Below are 21,320 nucleotides of genomic sequence, written 5' to 3'. Positions count from 1 at the left end.
AAAAGTCCAGAGGATAGATCTAGTTAGTATAAAGCATGGCTAGATTCAGGTCCTCTGGAATGTGTCACTCTGTCTCTCAATTCTGTGTTGGCGTCACCTTCTGGCAGGCTTCCCCTCCTGGGGGCAAGGAAGCAGCTCTAGGCTCACCTTCCTGCCAAGCCTGACAGCCCTACTGAAGAGAGTGTCTTTTCTCCATTTTCAGGACAGGCAGGTCTCTTTCACAGTTGCCACCTGCAGTGCCACAGGCACAGGGGCAAATCTGCTATGGATCAGCAGCATAGGCATCACCTGGGACCTTCTTAGAAATGCGAATTCTAGGGCCCCATCCCAGACCTACTGAGTCAGAAGCTCTGGGGATGGGCCCAGCGAGCTGTGTTTCAACAAGCCATCCAGGTGGTTCTGATGCACACTCAAGTATAAGAACCACTGGGTTAAGGAACAGGCTTTGGTGGGGATACATATAAACCAGCAATTAGTAGAAGAGCAGGCACAGGTCCCCACGGAGAGACACGCTGAGGCAGGGCATTCTGTTGGACATCTTGTAGGTGTATGTTCCCATCTACCTCTCTTTACCCCTCCCTTGTAATAGGGCAAGTATGAGAACAACTGTGAAGGGGGGCAATCAGACTATCAGGGTGCTAGGCACTGTGAATTTAGGTACTGACTATTTACAGGGGTTGTCAGGAAAAGCCCATTGCCCAGCACTTGGGGACCTTTGGGACCCTTGGGAGGTCATAACTCCACCAGCCACGGAAAGGATGCTAGTAGACCTGGAGGAATCTGGGTCCAAGCACAGCCCCCGCTGGGTCCAGGCATCCCAGGGTAAGCTTCTGGGATCACTGTTGGACAATTATCTCTTTTGCACCAAACCACATTTCTAGTAAAAGTCCTAAAGTTTGGGGGTTGAGTCTGGACCAACTTGAGCCATGTGCCTGTCCTTGAGCCAGTTTGGAGAGTTGTTCAATGAGGAACTTATTGAAGCTGATTGATGAGTCCTAATCACATAAGCATCCCTGTCTGCCTCCATCACTTCAAGCTGATTTCCTAGCCTTGTCCCCTGGGGTAGTTCTAAGTGGGTCTCAGGGATCAGAATCTGGATTCCTGAGGTTTCCTGCAATCTCAGGCCCCCAAAGCAGAGCTGACTTCTGCCAGCTACCTCCTGTAGTTCTCACCGGCATAAACAGGTCCCCCCCAACCCCTCCTGGGTTTTAGTCCATGCTACCTCAAGCCCTCCAAGCTCCTCATTACTTGTCCCCAGCAGGACTTGAAAAGGGATCCCAACACCTCTAGCCTAGCAGGGCCCTCCCACCACAGCCTGCCACAGAGGTGGGCAGAGGGGCTTGGTAGGCAGGAAAGAGCTCTGACCGGGAGGCAGGCAGGACACCTGGATCTGCAAATGACTTTGGACGTCACTTAAGCTCTCTGGGCCTCCATTTCTCCATGTGTAAATGCTGGATTTGGTGCTACAGATGCTCTAAGGTCCTTCCAAGTTCTAAGATCCTATAATTTTCTCAAGTGTTGTCTAATTTTCTAAGTATTCTAAATTTCCTGCCCTCAAAACAGCTCCATCTCACCCACTGGTGCCTGACACAGCCCTTAAAACTTGACATAAAACTCTTCATACATGATGTCATTGACCTTCAAAATAACCATCTGAGGTAGGTATTTCTGTCCCTGCCCCAAGCCATATGGTGAGTTAGCAGACCCAGGTCTCCTGTCAAAGCCCAGTCCACTGCTCCACAAACCACCCCCAGGCCTTAACTTCCCTTCTCCCTTTCCTGGAAAAAAAAATCCAGCCAGGGCAGGCCAGATACTATAGGACCCTTGGCGAATTCCTTCTTTCCCCATGAAGCTTCGGTGGGGGAGCCCAGACATCAGGGGTACGGAGTTAGGAGAGTAGGAGACACATCATCTTTCATTATAGGCACCTGGTCAGTGTCACACATGTGACAGATTAGCAGACCTAAGATCAGAGGTAAGGCTGAGACCAGATGTGAAAGGAGAGGGTATTTTTTAAAAAAAGACAGAAAAGGTTCTGCAGGACATCTCCAAAGAGAAAAGAAAAAGGGATAACAGAAACCAGAACCCCTCAGGGACCAGAGGTGGAGGATTGCATGGGATCTCACAGGAAGAAACATCTTGAAAGGTATTTCCTGTCATGTCGAGTATTTTCACCATAAGCTTCTTTGCTGCAAGCAGTTTTACTACAAGCACTTACTGTGTCTGGGAGACAGACTTGAGGGAAGGGAGTGTGCTTCTGCACAGGCAGGGTCCGCCTTGGAGGGAGCAGCATGGCTGCCTGGCTCGTGTAACATGAGGCATTTAACCTCTCTGGCTCAAATGAACAGCAGCCTCCCCTTGTTTTCTACTGAGAAGTCACTGTGCTAAAGACCACGATGGCAGAGGAGCTGGGGTCGGCACTGTGGGCAGCACCGCCAGGTGGCAGCCTTGCATTTAGGGGACCTGGGTTACACTTCCAGATTTATTGTTCCAAGTTAAAACTAGGCTCCTTTCCTCCTAAACCTGGGCCTGTGGGTGTGGAAAGGGCTTGAATTTTGGTCTGAGAGAGTCCTACCTAGTACCAGAGCCAGCTCACTCTATTTCTTGAACTGTAAAACAGGAATTCAAGTCTCTACAAGGTTATCATGAGGAATAAATAAGAGCTTACTTAGCACAAAGGCACACAATTAGGTGTAAAAGAAATGGCGGTAGGCAGTAGTAGATCTCGGACTGTTTTGACCATAGGTGTCGAGATCAGTTGAAAGGTAGGTCCCATGTCATTTGTTGCTAATAGTTGAAGTACCAAAGTTTGTAAATTACTTACAGTGGAGTCATATCATATATGCATGTAACTTCAACTATATGCACGCAGGAAAACAAAAGGTGAGAATTAATAATCTAAGGGAAGACACCCTGATAAGCATCTAAGCCTGAGTGAGCATGGGGAGGGTCTTGTTGATCCTCCAGTTTTCAGCCCTTCACGCCTCTGTCAGACCACGGGCCACTAAATGTAACTAAAGAGTTCTGCTTGACACCATGTCTTTAGAACTTAATGTAAGCTCTGACTCAGTGCACTTTAAAAAATAATTAGATCAAACAAGGGCTTCTTTGTAGCACTCAGATGCATTTGCACTCAAATAGTACAAGAGGTGGAATTACAATGGCAGATATAGCCAAGGGTGTGCCAAGCATGATGCCATGGACTTACGGATAGGAAAGCTGATCTGTGAGGAAGGGTCAGCCTCAACCTCCATCTCCTCACGTTCCCTTGTTTCTTCAGCTCAACTCAACTCTGAAGAAGGAAGAAATACTAAAGAGAGCCCCAGCCCCAACCCACTACCTCTGTCAAACCATCATGCCTTGGGCCGGCCCCGTGGCTTAGTGGTTAAGTGGGCGCGCTCGGCTGCTGGCGGCCCGGGTTCGGATCCCAGGCGTGCACAGAAGCACCGCTTCTCCGGCCATGCTGAGGCCGCGTCCCACATACAGCAACTAGCAGGATGTGCAACTATGACATGCAACTATCTACTGGGGCTTTTGGGGGAAAAAAAGGAGGACGATTGGCAATAGATGTTAGCTCAGAGCCGGTCTTCCTCAGCAAAAAAAAGAGGAGGATTAGCATGGATGTTAGCTCAGGGCTGATCTTCATCACAAAAAAAAAAAATCATGCCTTAAGTGGAACAATCTTCAGTTAAACACTCCCCCCATTTGTCTCACATGAAAGCATGGCCCTGGACTCAGAACAACCGGAGCTGGAGTCCAGGCATCACCACTTACTGTATGATCTTGGCTCAGGCCACTTGACCTCTTGCAACCTCTGCTCACTAATAACATGGGAGTAATACCATCACCTCATAGCCAGAGGCTAAGAATACAAAAAGGAACAAGCCACAAGTATGGACTTTTCAGTCAAGTAGGAACATTTCAGGAGTCTGTGCAGCTCAAGAATTAAAAGTAAGGTCTCATCCTGGTGTTCACAGCCTCTTTCCTGTCCTCCAGAACACCTTTCTAGCCCTCTATCTCATAGCTCCTCCTATATGAGCCAAACCCCCTGCCCCCTAACTCACTCTTGCTTAAGCTGTTCTGCTGATTGGAATGCCCTTGCCTTCAATTCCTATCAAAAATCTTCAATTCTTTCAAAATCCATTTCAAGTACCACCTCTTCCTTGCTGCCTTTTTCCTACTGCTGCCAGGCACTGGATTCTGAATCTAGGGATAGGAAAGTGCCAACAGATGGGAAATCTGTTCATGTGCCTGCCGTCTCCCTCTAGCTTGAGATTCCCAGCAGGCTGGGGTTAGGTCTCAAACATCCCAGCATCCCCATCAGGCCTTCCATACAGTGGATGACCCTTGGAAGAGTCTCTGGTTACCTTCCCAGGTGGGTTGTTTCTCTTTGATTTCCAAGACCAGAACAGGGGTTCAGCACATGACCAGTTAGGCAAGTAGGAGGAGGCCAATTTGCCACCCACTTTCCTATCGTTTGAATCACGGTGAGGCCTCTTATAAACTGTGTGACTTTAGGAAAGATACTTAACCTCTAAGAGTCTCCATTCTCATCTATAAAATTAGACTAATAATATTACTAAGCTTCTTTTGAGAAGAAAATCAACTACAAAGCACCTAGCACCCAGTAGGTGCTCAATAAATAACAGTGCCCCAAGGAGCACTGGATCAATCTAAAGTGGAAATGGGGAGATAAAGAAAATACGAATTGGAACACAAAACATAAGGTAGAGGAAATAAATACAAACAGGGATTACAATAAATATAAATGGGTCAAATTCACCTATTAAATGACAGTCATAGGTTGGGTTAAAAAACAGGCTGTTTACAAGACACACATGAAGAGATAAGACTTCTCCCTTCACTTTACCCATCCTTTCAAGCCCAAGGATTTGCCTGCAGCCTTTATCACTCCACACTGCAGACAACTGCTTGTCTTCATCAGCACATGACTATTACCCCTTGCTCATGCCATGTGTTGTTGGTAGTGGATTATCTATATAATAAAGGCTCAAAATTCTTTTAGGCACCAAAATCTTTATTTACCCACTTTCCTGCTCTCTTTTAACATTATAAACATCATACATAAACATTATAGAACAAATTACTCTCTTTTTGATCCAGGGTTGTGATGGGAACCATCATGTTACAATGTGGTGGCAGATCTATGCCTGCTTTTATGTTTCTCTGGGCCTTCTCAACCTCTGGCTGTCACTTTTCTTATCCTTTCTTGACTATCCCTTAACAGTACATTCTAACCCCTGTAAAATAGGGACTGAAAGTACCAAGCTCATTGTTCTGAGGTTTAAGAGAATGTCCAGCACTAAGCCAAGCTCTTAGGAACATTCAAACTCCAACAGTTCCTCCCTGCCCTTTGATGTAGGTCCTTCTCATCTGTCATGGGCTGAGGAACCAGTGAACCTGTAAGCCAAGAACATGAGTATAAAGTCCATAAGCCAGGTGAGGGCCCAGATGGTAAAGTGGATGGGCTGCTGACTTCCAGCCTAAAGGAGGACTGACTGAGTGAGCAGTTCCAAAACCCCTGAGCTCATGGTTCCCTGCGGTTATCTCCCGTGTACCTCCATCGTGACCAGGGCTTGAAGAAGGGCTTCTCAATTCCCCCTGCCAAACTTAGAAGAGTATGAGGGGTGCAGCGGAGGCCAAAGACTGAGTGACCACCCCCAGGGAGTTGATGGGGGACATTAACAAAGCAAGCTCAAAGTTGGTGCCATTGTTCTTGGGGAGGAGACGTGGGATCCGGGCCAGGGCAGCAGCTGGAAGGCTAAGGGCAGCCCTGATTCTCAGTAGCGGTAGTGATCAGGCTTGAAGGGGCCATCACGGGACATGCCCAGGTACTGGGCTTGCTTCTCAGTCAGCTTGGTCAGCTTCACGTTCAACTTGCCCAGGTGGGCTTCAGCCACTGCTTCATCCAGCTGGGGAGAAACACAGGAAGACCTGCAATCAGTGCCATGCTCTGGGACCCCTTACCTGCATCTAGCTGCCAACAGAGGTCAGAACTGTTCTGTTGTGGTATCTGCCATGTGTGTTACGCATACCATCTCATTCTGTCCTCACAGCCAACCTCAGTGGACGTGTTGTTTTTGGCTGCCCAGTTCCCTTTGCTCAAGAGGGAACCATGCTACATCCTCCCCTCCAAGTAGCCCCAGTAGGACCACCAATTACATATCCTTCCTCACCATCCACCAACCCAAGCAGCTAACCAATAAGCTTCCCTGGAATTTATCCATTGACAGGACATATTTTCCATGACAAGTAGAGACAGGCTCTCCAATTCCACTGGGATTCCTAAACAGGGCGGGTGTCAGTCTCAGCTCACCAGTAGCAAGTCAATTTGACAAATGAAGTGAATGTAGAGAAAAAATGAGCCAAGAGACAAAGAAAGACAGCTCTGACATTGAATCCCTGGATCCAGTGTCCTCCATTAAATAGCCAATAGAGCTCCTTTTTAGATTAAACTGGTTGTGGTTGTTTTTAAATATGTCCTTAAATTCTTTGTCTATAAATTCATAGTACTCCTTCCCTCAAGAGATGGAGCCTAATTCCTCACTCCTTGAGTTACTCACTTCTAATGAACAGAATAAAGCAGAAGTGATGGTGTATGACTTGGAGACTAGGTCCTAAAAGGCATGCAGCTTCCTCCTTGGCTCTCCCCCTGGAGAAGAAGGCCAGCTGCCATCTCATGAGGACACTTAAGCAGCCCTATGCAGACACCCATGTGGCAAGGGACTAAGACCTCCTGCCAACAGTGATGTCAAGTGGATCTTCCAGCTCCAGTGAAGCCTCAGCTGACTGCAGCCCTGGCTGACTTTTTGACTGTAACCTCATGAAGGCCTCAAGTCAGGACCTAACCAAGCTAAGCTGCTCTCAAATTCCTGACCCACAAAAACTAAAATAACAGATGTTTATTGTTTTAAGGGAATAAGTCTGGGGGTTAAATTGTTATACAGCAAGATAACTAATACACTGGTTCGAACAGGGTTTCTATCTGCCACTTGCCACCAAAAGGATCCAGATTAATAAAAAATTGCCATCTCCTTTTACAAATGAGGAAATCAAGGTTCAGAAAGGTGGAATGACTTGCTCAAGGTTAATTAATGACAGCACAAGATTAGTTAATGACCACAGGTAGTTAATGACAGAGCTGGGATTTGAACCAGGTCCATCTGGCTCCAAAGTCCCAAAATTGTCTCAAGATCCCAACTTATGGCCTCCACGGCAGCTTTGAAGAGCCAGAACAGAAACTAAGGAGGACAGAGGCTGGGGTTAGACAAGGCCAATTTCTAAGTCTCAGCAGTGCTGAAACGCATAAAAGGGGTCTGAAAAGAAGGGCAAGTGGTTGCACTTAGAGAAGGGGCTCTCACTCTCTCAGCTTCTAGCTCTGGGCGGTGCCTCTCTCTACTCTTAGGGCCCCATGTCCCAGCCCATGATGGCATGATAGCCTTGACTACAGCCCAGCCCAGAGAGCTTTACATTCCCAAGTGGTTTCATATCTATCGTCTCACCAGAGCCTCACAAACAACCCTAAAAAGGAGGGCAGGATTTATTCTTCTATTTAACAGATAAAGAAACTAGGAAGAGGCAGGCAAAGGCAGGAGCAGAACCCAAGCCCACATCAGTTCTGGAGGCAGAATGAAGGTCTCCAAATCCCAGAGTACACTGAATCCTCCCTTCGCTTGACTGGGCCTAGCCCAGAACACCCTTCCTTCTCCCGGCACCCTGCATCCAGAAGGCAGTGTGTCATAACGGTTAACAACTTGCACAGACAGAGCTGAGTTCTACTCTGGCCTAATAATACTTGACAGCTGTGGGGGCAGGTCAATCTCTGAACCTTAGTTTCCTCATTTGTAGTATGGATCTCTCACTGTTACAAAGATCAGTGCTATTCAGAGTGGTTGGTGCAAGTAGGTACCTTAATAAATGGTGGCTGGTCTGTCATTGTAGTTTATCAAGGTACCTAATCCCTCACTCACACGTTGCACGTGAGGCATGAAGCCTGTCCCCAGTCCATGTCTTGGCACCGATGGAGGAAGGAAGTCAGATTGGGGCCAGGTGCTGGGGTAGGAGATGAGATGTTTGCCTTTTCACTTCCAACTCTGGCATCATTTCAAAGGCCTGCTCAATTTTCACCATATTCACAGCCATATTTCCTCCAGTTGGGATCAGATGGAGCTCAAGTGAGACTTTTTTAACCCCACAACAAACCTGGGACCCGGCAGGCTGTACAGAACCTCCAGATAGTCCTGGAGGCCCTTATGAGCAAAATATCTAGTCTGCAAGAGAGTACCTAAGGAAGACTAGCGGGAAAGGAGTTGGCTGGCTCTGGGGACAGACACCCCAGGCCTTGAGTGGACACCCAGCCCTCACCTTACTTTTTATGAGTTGCCAGAACCAGCTTTTCAAGGGGTGGGAGGGGTAGTATGGAGACTCCATCACAGCCTCTCCAGTAGCCAAAGGCTGGAAGAGTAAAACCTACTCCTTATATTTAGCTGATAAGGAAACAGGCCCAGATAGGCTAAGGAGCAAAGCCAAGTTCACCCATGACACTGGCAAAAAGAGCCAGGACTAAAACAGAGCAATTCTGACCCCTGCGGGGGAGCATGTTGCATGGGGTGTTAGGATGAGCACTGGATTTGACGTCAGAGAACCTCATTGTCATGGTAACCCTGACCACACACCCATAACATGTCAGGGGCCATGCTCAGTGTGTTAGTGGCATCATCTCATTCCAAGGCCACAGTCCTGCAGCCTATAGGCTGCATTCGGCTTACGGACATGTCCAAGTTGACCCACCTGGTTATTTTTAAAAACTGCAATGAGTTGCCTACATATAAAAATTGAATATTCATACAAAGATCTTGATATCTGGCTTTTCCTGAAATGTCCAGAGCCCTAATCCAATGGGCCCAGATTCTAGGTTGATGACAGGCAGCCAACCCCTTCAGCTGAGGCATGTGTTCTTCCAACAGCCCACTTCACTCATTTACCTGCCCAATCCCTGTGGGCATGTGCATTTGTGACCCCCGATCTAAGGAAATCCTCACAATCCTTAAAGGAGGTACTATCACCCTCATTTTACAGGTAAGGAAATAGAGGCATAGAGAAGTTAAGTAACTTGCCCCAATCATACAGCTTCTAGGTGGTAAGGCCGAGATTTAAACCTGGGTGTATTTCACACCAAAGCCCATGCTCTTCTCACCACCCAGTCCTGCCACTCCAAGGTGTCATTCCCTGCATTGGGCCTCAGTTTCCTCTTCTGTTAAATGGAGAGAATGATTTGTGCCCTGTAGAGGATGCTGTGAGGACCTCTAAGAGGGTAGACAGTGAGCACTTTATGAATTCTGGCAAGCCCTGTGTGGAGAGCTCAGCGTTGGACACACGACCCTTGGCCTGTGGTGGAGGTGGGAACCCACCTTCTTGGGCAGGAAGTGGACCCCAATAGAGTACTTGTCTGGGTGGGTCCACAGCTCGATCTGCGCCAGCACCTGGTTGGTGAAGGAGTTGCTCATCACAAAGCTGGGGTGGCCCATGGCGCAGCCCAGGTTGACCAGCCGGCCCTCAGCCAGCAAGATGATACGGCGCCCATTCTTCAGCCAGTAGCGATCCACCTGCAAGTGGGCAGAGCAGTGGTGAGGGCTGGCAGGGCACTGCTCCCAGTGTCCACACTGCCTCATCCAACCCTGTTGTCCAGCAGGCCTCCCTACCTCCAACAGTGTCCAGGAAGGGCCTGGCACACACAATTAGTAATAAGAGCCAATATTATTAAGCAACTCTAAATTGCAGACCTCATAGGTCTCCTGGGAGAATATAATGAGCTGACACATGTAAAGCACTTGACAGATGGCTTAGCACATACAAAGTACTTGGTAAATATTAGTTAATGTTGTTATTAGTATTGCCATCTGCCCTGGGCTAAGAGCATACACATAACTATATACATATACACACACATACCTATAAATAAAAGTGTATATTCATACATACACAAATACATAATTATCACATTTAATCCTAATAACAACCCTATGATTTAAGTACTACTATCCCCATTTCACAGATAAAGAAACTGAAGTTTAAAGGGTTAAGTCATTTGTCCAGAGCCGCATACTATGAAGTGGCTGCAATTTGGCCCCGGACAGTGTGAGGACAGATCCCATGTTCTCAATCCCCACGCTTAGGAAAAGCTGAACACAGCAGCCCTCAATGTTAGCTGCACATCAGAATCATCTTGTGAGCTTTAAAAAATGGGGGTGCCTTGGCCTCACTCTGAGATTCCGATTCAAGTGGCCCTGAATCCAGGCCCTCTTCCTCCCCATCCCACTGCCCAGGTTGCCAGAGCCTCCCCATCTGCCATCCTTGGTGGCCAGCCCACAAGCACGGCCCCCGTCAGCCCTCCATCCCCCCACCCTGCTGGCAGGGCTGGGGATTCTCACCTGAGGCTTGATGTTCACCTTCTGCACAGCGTTCTCATTCAGCCACTTGACATCAATCTCCACATCAAAGTGTCCAATGTTACACACAATGGCATCATCCTTCATCTGCTCAAAGTGCCTGTGGGGAGCCCAAGCCCGTGGGAGACTGTCAGGGACAAAGAGCAGCCCCAAGCCTGCCCCCTGCCTCCCTGCCCAGGATCCGCCCACCTGGTACCTACCGGCCGAGGATGATGTCAATACAGCCCGTGGTGGTGACAAAGATGTTGCCCTCCTGACAGGCCTCATCCATGGTGGTCACCTCATAGCCTGTGCAGAGACAGTGGCCATGGGTCATCCAGGGTGGCCTGGCCCCTCCTCTGGCCCCAGTGGCTGACAGCCAACCCTCGCCCTATCGTACCCTCCATGGCAGCCTGCAGTGCGTTGATGGGGTCGATCTCCGTGATGATGACGCGGGCCCCAAAACCCCTCAGGGCCTGGGCACAGCCCTTGCCCACGTCGCCATAGCCCGCTACCACTGCCACCTTGCCCGCAATCATCACGTCTGTGGCCCGCTTGATGCCATCTATGAGGGACTCTCGGCAGCCATAGAGGTTGTCAAACTTGCTCTGAAAGGAGAGGGGGCACGGGGGGGGTGGGTGTGGGCAGGCAACGCCCTGGGGCCTAAGACCCACTCTTACCATTTTGGCCTGGTGGGCCTTGGGCTGATCACCTCCTGTGACTTCTCCCCACCAGCTAATGCCCTCATGTGCCCCTTACCCTGATCAGCCCCAAGACCTTCCTCCTAGCCTTTCTCTGCTGGTCCAGAAAGCTTCCTGAGGATCAACTACTAGGAGAGATTGCTCAGTCAAAGAATCTGCTCCACTTTAACGCTGTTGATGCCCAGCTCTGAGGCTCACTGCACAGTTCTCTCCCTCTTCAATGCACTCCTTACGCTCAGTCTACAACCCCTCCCTCCCACCAAATAAGGGCTTCATGTGCCTAGCCTTAGCCTTCCCAGGGTCCCCTCTCCAGGGGCCTACTCCTGAGCTGCACTGGGAGCCAAGGGCTGGAGCTGTCACTATCCCACAGGCTCACCTTGGTGACGGAGTCGTTGACGTTAATGGCAGGCACCTTCAGGATCCCGTTGGCCATCATCTTGTATAGGTTGTGGACCCCCGTCGTGGTCTCCTCAGAGATGCCTCGGATGCCTTAACAAGAGGGGAGGGGATGAGCCTCAGGCCAGGAAGGGGCTGCCCGAAGGATGGGGGCCTCTGGGATGAGGCCCCAAGAGGCTACACCTGAACTCAGCCAAACTCCTCATCTTTGCCCCCTAAAGCCACTCCTCTTTCTGGGTTCCCATCTCTGTGACTGTGACTGATACCACAATCCACCCAATCACCCAGGCCAGCATGAGGGAGGAGTCACCACCACCACCAGTCCTAGTCATTCTACCTCCCAACCACTCCTGACTCTCCATTCCCACTGCACTGCCCTGGTCCCTGCCACCATCAGCTCTTGCCTGATCTCCCAGCCACAACCCATCCTCCACACAGCACACATTTTTAACACGTATATTTGAAATAAATCTTTTCAAAACCCTTCAATTACTTCCCTTTGCTCTCAAGATCAAGCCAGACTCTTTTCTCTTGGCCTAGTAAGTCCTCACACATCTGGTCTTCATTAAAGCTCTAGCAACAACCTCGCTTCCTTTCTGTTTCCTCAATAGTCAGCCCTTTCCTGCCTCAGGACCGTGAACCCACTGCCTCCCTTCCCCGCACTTTCTTCTCTGCCCTGCTTTTAACAAAGCTGACTCCTTTCCCAGAGGTTTCCAGCCCGTCTTATGCTTGCCCTTGGACCGTCATCTCAGGCAGGCCTCCCCCAGCCGCCCTACCCCCACCATCAGAAGTCAGGAAGCCACGCCCCAGCACGCCTACAGGAGCCTGCTGTCCTCCCATCTTCCATAGAATCTGCTGCTCGAGGCACTGGGAGTCCTGCCAGACCTGCTGCTTTTACATGGGCAAGCAGGTACTCCTCATCTGTTTCTAAACTGCCAGCACTCAGCCCACCACCTGCCCTACTCACCCGACAGGAGCTGCGGGTACTTGGTGTGGACAAGGTTGGTGAGGTCACCGCCATCGTCCAGAATCATGTTGAGGGGGCCATCCTTGAAGTACAGCGTCTGCTCAATGCACCACACGTACTCCTCATCTGTTTCACCCTTCCAGGCATACACTGGAGGGTGAGTGGCACATCAAGAACTGCCTTCCCCACTGGCACCTGCTCCAGGGAACTACCTGGAGCAGAGCCAATACTATCTCCTTCCTAATTCCCATCCCCAGCCACCTCCAGCCCCTCTGAGGACTCAGCAGTGTGAAGAACACAACTGGGAGCCAGAGAGATCTGAGTTCAAATCCTGGCCCTGTACTCGCCAGCTGTATGACTTTGGGCAAATCACTTCACCTCTCTGAGCCTCAGTTTCCTCATCTGTAAATGGGGCTCACAATAGAATGGGTTAAGTCAGACGGAGGCCAAGTACAGTCCCCCAGATTTAAGTATCTGGATATAATTATTTCCTTTCCCACTCCTTTCTGCTTGGGCCCCAAGGACTGGGGCATCAACGCACAGTGCCTATAGTGGGGAGTGGGGTGCTGCAGAGGCAGGGCACCACTCAGGTGGACCCACAAGGCAAGATCCACAGTTCATTCTTCACTGAAAATACTTGAGAGCACAGCAGTCTCTGTGGTGGTTGGCCTCAGGCAAAGTCTGGCCAAAAATTACTAACGGCAGCTACTACGCATGGAGAACTTTCTCTGTGCCAGACATTACTCTCACTGCTTCATGCCCCATCTCATTTTTCCTCACAGAAACCCTGTCAGGCAGGCATTACCATCATCATCATTTACAGATGCCCAGAGAAGAGCTAAGACGTGCCCAGGTCACTCAGCATGGCATTTCAGAGCAGGCCTCAGAATCCAGGACTACTGACTACCAGCCCAGGCTCTTCTCATCATAAGGTATGACTGGGACACAGGTATAGGGCTCCTATGAACCTCCTGTGAGCAAAGGACACCAGCCAAGCAGGGGCAGCTGCCCCGGCCCCTAACTGGAGCAGACAATGGTCTTGATAAAAAAGCCGTTCCCAGAAAAGGGCGATGAAGCCCAACCAAGGCTGAGGAGTGGGAGACATGCCTATCTAGCCCTGGTCAGTCTCTAGAGGGGTCCTTCGGACCCTTTCCCCTCCACCTGAGGTTGGCTAGGACTCAGGAATGTCCTATTTAATCACCGTCGGAGCTAACCACTCCCCTCCCCAGGCCCAGGCAGACATGTGGATATTCTCTAGCAGCTTACAAAAGTCCCTCTTTAGTCCTGGTCCCCCCACAGTCTCCTAGACCATCAGACCCAAGGCACAGATCTCTGGGGATCTTTTTCTGCCCAGTGTCCCTCCCCAACTCTTAGAAACAGACCCACATCCTTCTTTAAGGAACTTAAGTTCTTTTCTTTAAAGAACTATCCCTCCTCTCCATCATGTGGTTCCAAATCATAAGATCCCACCCTTTCGTGGTCACATGACCTGAGCTGGGCCAATAAGGACCTCCCACAGGATTTGAGATGACCAGTAGGACAAAACAGCTCTTTCCTATGGGTCACTAGGTTAGGATTCTGTGGCCATGACTCCTCTCCCCTGTGGTAGGGAAGCCTGTTGCTGTAGGAGTCCGTGAAGCAAACAAGGAGAAGCAGAGGCCCTTCATGTGGTCCCACATCCTCAAGCAGCAAGCAGGACCCACCTGGAATGCCAGCCTTGGCAATGGCAGCCGCTGCATGGTCCTGGGTAGAGAAGATGTTGCAGCTGGACCACTGCACCTGGAAGAGCCAGCAAGACAGAACCGTGGTCGCAGATGGCTCAGCAGCACCAAGGCCCATGGACAGGGATAAGGAAAAGCCCTGGAGCTAAGGGTGAGAGGCTCGGGACCTAGGCCCAGCCCGCTCTGCGACCACAGGCTGGGGACCCTGGTGAGCTGATGGGAGCCAGAGCAGTGACAAGACCTGACTTCCATTTTAAAACATCACTCTGGTGCTGTGTGGAGGGAAAGGGCTCCACAAGGAAGCAAGAGGACAAGTGAAGAAGCTGTTGTAAGTACACACAAGAAATGCAACAGTAGCAGTGGAGGTGATGACGGGTATATTTTGAAGGCTGAGCTGACGGGATTTGCTGCAGAATTAGTTGTTGGAGTTTGAGAGTCAGGGATGACTCCAGGTTCTTGTACTGAAACAACCTGGAAGGCTAGAGTTTCCTTTTGCTTACCTGGGGAAGACTGCGGGAGGAGGAGGGTTAGGAAATCATGAGTTTGTTTGCACATGGTGAGACCGAGATGTCTATTACATCTCCAAGTGGAGATGACACATCAGCTGCCTGACATACAAGTCTGGAGTTCCTGGGAGAAGTCCAGGCTAGTACATGTATTTGGGAGGCATCATCATATACACAGTGTTCAAAGCCATAAAATGATACCACCCAGAGTGTGGACGTTGAAAAGAAAGAAGGGGTCCAAGGACTAAACCCCAGTGTGTACTTTGTTAGTTTTGACTGCTCTGCCCAGCCAGCTCCTTAGGAAACCATCTTGCTCTGAGACTCCCAGAGCCAGAAGAAGAGCTGTCAATCACTGGTACACATGACCCTGGCTGAACCAATCAGAGCACACCATCCCTCAGGCAGCCAGGATTGGCCCAAGGCAAGCACATGACCCTGGGAGGGCCAATGAGAGCCAGTCCTTAGTTGACCCAATAGGACTCTGGGGTTGAGCTTTTCCCACCAGGGCTTCACTGTCAGGAGCTGTGACTTAAGGGCAGTGAGACGCAGTCCTCCCAATCAGGGAGAAAATGTGCAGAAGTCACCTCAAACGGTGGCGACCCTGTGACAAGGCTGGAGCCCCTGCTGGGCCCAAGAGGGCACCACATTGGACTTCCCTGCCCCACAGAACAGCTTCTGGCCTCACCTCAGCACCCAGGGCAACGAGGGTCTCAATGAGGACGGCTGTCTCCACGGTCATGTGCAGGCAGCCTGCGATGCGGGCGCCCTTCAGTGGCTTGGAGGCCGAGTACATCTCCCGCATGCGCATCAGGCCTGGCATCTCGTTCTCCGCGATGTCCAGGGTCTTACGTCCCCAGGAGGCCAGGCTGATGTCAGCTGCAGGGGCAGGATGGATGGGAGTTCTGTGAGGCACCTCATCCCACCAACCATGAAGCACCACCACTCGTCACTCATCCACTTATGGACTCGAAACACCAGGCCGTGCAATGTGCTCACCGCACCCTCCCACTCATTCAACCAGGATTTATGGAGCTGGGGCAGTCAAAATAGACCTGGTCCCTGCCTAACCGCAGCTTACAGCCTTGTGGGAGAACACATTTCATCAAAGAATCACACAGGTACACGAAAATTACAACACAAGTAGGTGCCTTGTTGAAAAACAGCTATCAGCCTACATATACCTCCCACAACCCTTTCTGCTGCCACCTCCCAACCTCTCGTTCCCTAAAGATTGCAGCTCCTGGCTCTCTATCTTCCAAGTCATCACTCCTGGTACCTTCAATATTCATAAATGATGTTATCTAACATCTTGGACTCAACACAGTTCCTTGATCTCCTTGAAGATATGAAAATCCTTCTTCCCCACTCCTAATGTTTCTTTCCAATGGAGGCAACACATCTGTGTAACTAACACTCTTGGCCTCTCTCTGCCCCGGGGAGGTAGAGTGACCCGCCTGATTAGTCAACTTGAGAGGAATACACTGGCCATATGCTCAGTTGAGCTCTCCCTTCTTTTGCAAGCCAGCAGCAGCCAGCCTGCCTCCAGGAAGCATGTTCTTCCACAGAGACCTACTCAGGCCCAGCTTACCTGTAACTAGTGGGTAACTGCTCAGTTTGGGGTTCAGTTAGCAGGATCACTGGGCTTGGACACTAATCTACATAATCTGGCCTCGATGTCATTAGGAATGAAAGTTCAATTTTGGCCTCTATCTGCCACCCCAAATGTCTCAAATTTGTCCAAATTCTCAGGCAGGAAAGGATACTATTATGAGCTCTCTCACTATCTCAATACTCTTCCCTCTAATAGTCTAACCCTCCCTCCCCTGCCACAATAGCCCATTCCTAAGGTCAGTCCCTAGGTCAGTGTTCGCAAGCTTCCCTGATACAAGTCATCCGGCAAGCTTGTAAATCTCCCCTGGAAAATCAGATTCAGTAGGTCTAGGATGGGGCCTGGGGATTTTTATTTTTAGGGAAAATTAGATCCTGCCGATCATGAAGGGGGGTATGGGCGGGAGGGAAAGGAATGTAGAGAATTTAATACAGTAATAACAAATAAACCAACTAAGTCAGTCTGCTTCCTACTGTACATCTAAGCAATTTCAGAGATGAAATGTCCTCCCCCGATGGGAGGGACTTCTCCCACTGTGCCTCAACACACACCCTCTCCCCCATCCCCCAGCCCCACCCAGTCCACCTTTTGACAAGCCATCACCTATGACACCCTCCCTTGGAAATCTTGATTTCAAGCAACTGACTCTGGCCATGACCCATCTTTCCAATTCTCTCCCTCTAGAGCCCCAAACTCCAAGGCCCACCTGGATGGTGGCAGCCTCTAAGCCATTAAACCTACTGATATCCACTGTCCCTCACCACACCCCCTTCACGTTCTCAACTTCTTCCTCCACAGTTTAAGATCCCACTGTCCCCCCACCCTCTTGTCCTCTGAAAACTCCTTGGCAAAACTCCCACCCTGGTTAAACCTAACCCTGCACTGCACCCAAGCCACTGAGGCCAGCAGGAGGAAAATCACACCAAGAGGTCTCATTTATTAAGACCACAAATCTCAAGGGACACTTCAGCAATCCTATGACATTTTCTTAGTCAATCTACTCTCCAAACCTCTAATACCTTTCCTCATCAACTGATGACCTCACTTCAGGATTCACTGAGAAGAATTCAGAACTATGCCACTTTTCCTCCATGGACTCTACTAGTTCTCATCTGTAGCTACAGACCGGGCATTCTTTAGTTACAATAGACCAGCTGTCCCTGCTCCCTGGGGCCTGATCCCGTATCCTTTCACCTCCTGAGGACTTCACTACTCCATTGAAACTGCTCTTCTCAAGGTCTCTGAAGACCCACCTGATGCCCACATCTAATGGTCAATCATCTGTGTTCATGTTTCTCCCTGAGACACTGATCCCACTAATGTCCCCCTCGTTCTGAGACCTTTTCTTTACTTGGCTACTATGCCTGTCTTTCCGTGGATTTCCTCCTACCCCTCTGGCTCCTCCTCATATAACTGACTAGTGTTTGGAAGCCCTCAGGCCTCCATCATCCCCCTCTTTGACTCTCACCAGCTGAGCTCATCCCACTTTATGGCTATAAATACCTTCTCCACAGCAATGACTCCCACATATTTATCTTCAGCCCAAACTTCTCCCCTGAATTCGAGACTCATGTAATCCAAGTGCCTACTCAGCACCTCCACTTGGATGCCCAACTGGATCTATTATGTGTCAAGTTTGAACCCTCGTGACTCCTTGTGCCACCCCACCAAACTTGTTACTCCCCTAATCTTCCCATTTTAAGGAATGAAACCACCATTCGACCAGCTGCTCTGGCCAAAAACTTACAAGATGTTTTGATTCCTCTATTCCCCTTTCACCCCCTTTCACCCCATCAGCATGCTGTTGGCTCAACATCCCAAATATGTAAGCAATCCAACCACATCTCCCCACTGTCATCTAAACCACTTCTCACTTGGACTGCTGAAGCAGCCTCCTCACTGCTCTTCCTGCTCCCACATGCTGTTCTCCCACAGAACCCAGAGGAAGGGAGCTTTTTAAAATTTAATTTATATCATCTCCACTCTTCTACTAAAGTAAAAAGCATACAAACCAACCAACTTCCAATGGCTTCCCCTTACCCATAAATAAAATCCTAACTCCTCACGTGGCCTTTAGGGCCCTACCCCCATGACTGCCCACCCTTCCCCCAATCTCTCCATCCTCTTCTCCCCCTCACTAGCTCAGCCTCATGAACCTCCTTACTGTCTTCAGACAAGCTAAACTCATTCCCACCTCAAAACATGGAACAGGAAAGATCTCGGTATATTGTTGCTGGAGGAACAGAGAGTGCGCCAGGGTGAAGCTAGTAGAGGGAGTGAAATGAGGAGTCAGGATTTTATTCCTAATGAGGTGGGAAGCCTACAGAGTTTAAGGGGAATATCATGACCAGATCTGTTTTTGAAAAGACTCCTTTGGCTGCTGCATGGATCTGTGGAGCCAAAGACCGAGGGAGATCTGTGAGGAGGGAGCCCAGAACTAGGGTGGTGGCTGTGGAGACAGAGAAGCGGGCAGATCTCCTCACTTATAAATTGGAGACCATAATACGACATTATCTGTATATGCATGTCTGGTCCACCCGCAATCTTGAGTTGCCTTTGTAGCTCCAGTGCCCAGCCCAGAGCCTGGCAGAGAGAAAGGGTCAACAAATGTTTACTGACCAGATGTGTTGTTAGGACTGAATGAGAGAAGGTGCATGAAAGGGGCTGGCATAGGACAGGGGTGGCAAAAAAATAAAATAAATTTGAACCTAGCCCAACTCCCAGCATTTCCCAACAAGCAAAGGGCCCAGAAAGGGGTTTGCCCCAGGTTCCATAGCCAGTCAATGGTGGCCAGGCTGGGCTAGAGCCAGAAGACCTTCTCAAGGCTCCTGGGAGGGGCCCAGCAGTAGCGGACAACGGGTTCTGTCCTATCCTCCACCCCCTCCACTACCACCTGTCCCTCTAGCTATAAATAACTCCTTCACTGCCCTCAGGACAGCTATGCCAGCCCCAGAGTTTTCCGTGGGTCTCTCAACTCCAAGAGCATAGGAGGGTCTGGGGCTCCAAACTCTGGGGCTTTTGGTGCCCAGGGAAACTGAGGACTGCAGAGGTTGCAGGAACACCTGCCCCAGGACAAGCCAAGAGGAATGGCAAGACCCTCTCTGAGCCTCAGTTTCTTCAACTGTAAAGTGGGAATAATCATCCCTAACCTTGCTATGAGTCCTGAGAATTAAAGAAGATGCCATATGACCAAGGTGTGGCACAGTATGCCCTCCTTGATGGGGGCTTCCTTCATCCCACCCTACCCCACCAAGCTCCTCCTCTTCCAAATGCAGCCTTCTTTCCTCCCACACAACTCAGTGCCCTCAACCCTGACCCAATGATCTCTCCACAGTGTGACAAGCCCCCATTCCAGCTCTGCCACTGATGTGACCGTGACTTAACCTTTCTGCACTTCAGTTTCATCATCCACACAATGGGGACAACAGTCTACTCTGGACACTACTTGATAAGCTACTAGTTTGATTATCACACAATCTTTGCAAGTCACTTCCTATTAGGGCCTCAGTTTCTTCTTCTGTATAACGGGATCAAGTCCATCTCTAAAAATTATTCTGTAAACACATGCAAATCACCAGATACACAGCAAGTGCTCCCTAAATGTTGATGCCTTTCTCCAGGTTTAATGGTGTCTTGAAGTTACTTAAAAACTGCCAGCCAGCCTGAACTGGACTTTGCTGAAAGCTCATTAGGGTTGTTCCAAGTGTGTTCACTTGTATACAGTAGTGAAAAGGTGTGCTCAGAAGCCTACCTGGCCAGGCTTCATATCCTGCTCCAACACTGTAAGATCGTGGGCAAGTTACCTTTATTGCTGTGTCTCAGTATACTCTTCTTAAAATAAGCAAGTAACAGTCCCTACCCTAAAGAGCCGAGAGAATAAAATTAATTAATCTATAATAAAGGTAGAAGGTGGTGCCCATGCCACAGTAAACGCCCAATAAGCGTTTAACTATCCATAGGACAGCAGGAAGGATTTTTCTAACCGCTCCAAATTTTCTCCGAGATTCTCAGCACGACGGTCACCGCTGGTCAGGCAGGTGAACCCAGAAGTTGAGCAACGAGCCCAAAGTCCCCGGAAAGCTGGACCAGTGCCGGCCCCGCCTCAGGCTCGCGCTCCAGGCCTCTCCTCACACCCTTCGGGGCTCCAGTGCCCTGGCCCTCCCTGGAAGAGGCCCAGGGAGGGGTGGGCCCTTCTCAGGGACCACCCAGCCGGCCAAAGGGGTGGTCCCGGCCCAGGAAGCAGGATCTGAGCCTCCTAGTGCAGGTCCCGGCAGGACCCAGCCGTCCCACGCCGCGGCCAGGTGCGCACTCCCCGCCTGCCTCCGCCGCGGCCGGAACACGCCGCCAGTTCTCGGCTCTGCAGTCCGCCCCGAGGCAACTGGCCTCGCGGGGCACGCCGGGACGTGTAGTCCGCGGCCGCCTTGACGACCCGCTCGCCGCGGCACGAGAACTCCAACCCCCAGGCGGCCTCGCGCGACCAGGATCGCGCCGAGCGGGAGATTCGAGGGGTCCTGAGCGCCCCAGATTGGCCCCGCGGCCGCCGCCCGACAAGCCCCCGGCGGGCGTGGAGCAGACGCCGCCGGCTGCACGTCCTGGAACTCACCGACTTTGTAGGGCAGTTTGTCCGACATGCCGGCGGCGCTTCTGCACGGAGTGACGGACACAGGCGAAGGCGGTCGGGCCTCAAGCCGATGACGCACAACGGACGACCCGCGTGGCGCAGGGATCTGCGCGTGGCGCCCGCGCCTTTAAATACCTCCCTCCGTTTTGCATATTCAGGAGTCCCGGGGAGCTGAGCCGTCCGGGGCGGGGCCAACGCACGGGGGCGGGGCCGGAACGGTCTTTGATTCCTGATGAGAAGTGAGCCGACTTTATCTTGTACCTTCCTCCGACCTTCAGCTCCGGGTCGCGACCGGAGCTCGCCCTAGGCCTGAGAGCGAACCCGCGGCCGTTCTTTCTTTCACTTGTTCAG

At 50.5% G+C, this 21,320-nt stretch overlaps 1 protein-coding gene and 1 pseudogene across 3 annotated transcripts; one reads left to right on the top strand and one right to left on the bottom strand.

The window, feature by feature from the left end:
- Positions 1-5,017: 5,017 nt before the first annotated feature.
- LOC131418515 (adenosylhomocysteinase) lies at positions 5,018-21,059 on the bottom strand. Of its 3 annotated transcripts, none has more exons than XM_058562880.1 (10): positions 20,952-21,059; positions 15,425-15,615; positions 14,216-14,291; positions 12,513-12,662; positions 11,526-11,638; positions 10,849-11,056; positions 10,670-10,757; positions 10,452-10,569; positions 9,432-9,626; positions 5,018-5,933 (listed from the first exon to the last, which is right to left on the bottom strand). In XM_058562880.1, the coding sequence occupies exons 1-10, from the start codon at positions 20,977-20,979 to the stop codon at positions 5,802-5,804; spliced, it is 1,299 nt and encodes a 432-aa protein (XP_058418863.1). In that variant the 5' UTR covers positions 20,980-21,059; the 3' UTR covers positions 5,018-5,801. The 3 variants fall into 3 exon arrangements, with proteins under 3 accessions (XP_058418863.1, XP_058418864.1, XP_058418865.1); XM_058562881.1 differs by lacking the exon at positions 20,952-21,059 and adding an exon at positions 20,100-20,333; XM_058562882.1 differs by lacking the exon at positions 12,513-12,662.
- Positions 20,978-21,320, top strand: part of LOC131418181 (agouti-signaling protein-like) — a 57,254-nt pseudogene continuing 56,911 nt past the window's right edge.

Source organism: Diceros bicornis, chromosome 19 (genome assembly GCF_020826845.1).
Source record: "Diceros bicornis minor isolate mBicDic1 chromosome 19, mDicBic1.mat.cur, whole genome shotgun sequence".
Classification (NCBI taxonomy): domain Eukaryota; kingdom Metazoa; phylum Chordata; class Mammalia; order Perissodactyla; family Rhinocerotidae; genus Diceros; species Diceros bicornis.
This window is presented reverse-complemented; position numbering and strand designations above follow the sequence as displayed.

Bases quoted from the DNA above. Each gene is read 5' to 3' on its own strand.
- LOC131418515 (XM_058562880.1), bottom strand. From the start codon at position 20,979: ATGTCGGACAAACTGCCCTACAAAGTCG. The intron at 10,758-10,848 runs GTACGATAGGGC...GTCTCTGCACAG, and splicing joins ACTGCAGGCTGCCATGGAGG to GCTATGAGGTGACCACCATG. The intron at 9,627-10,451 runs GTGAGAATCCCC...GCCCACTTGCAG, and splicing joins AGGTGAACATCAAGCCTCAG to GTGGATCGCTACTGGCTGAA.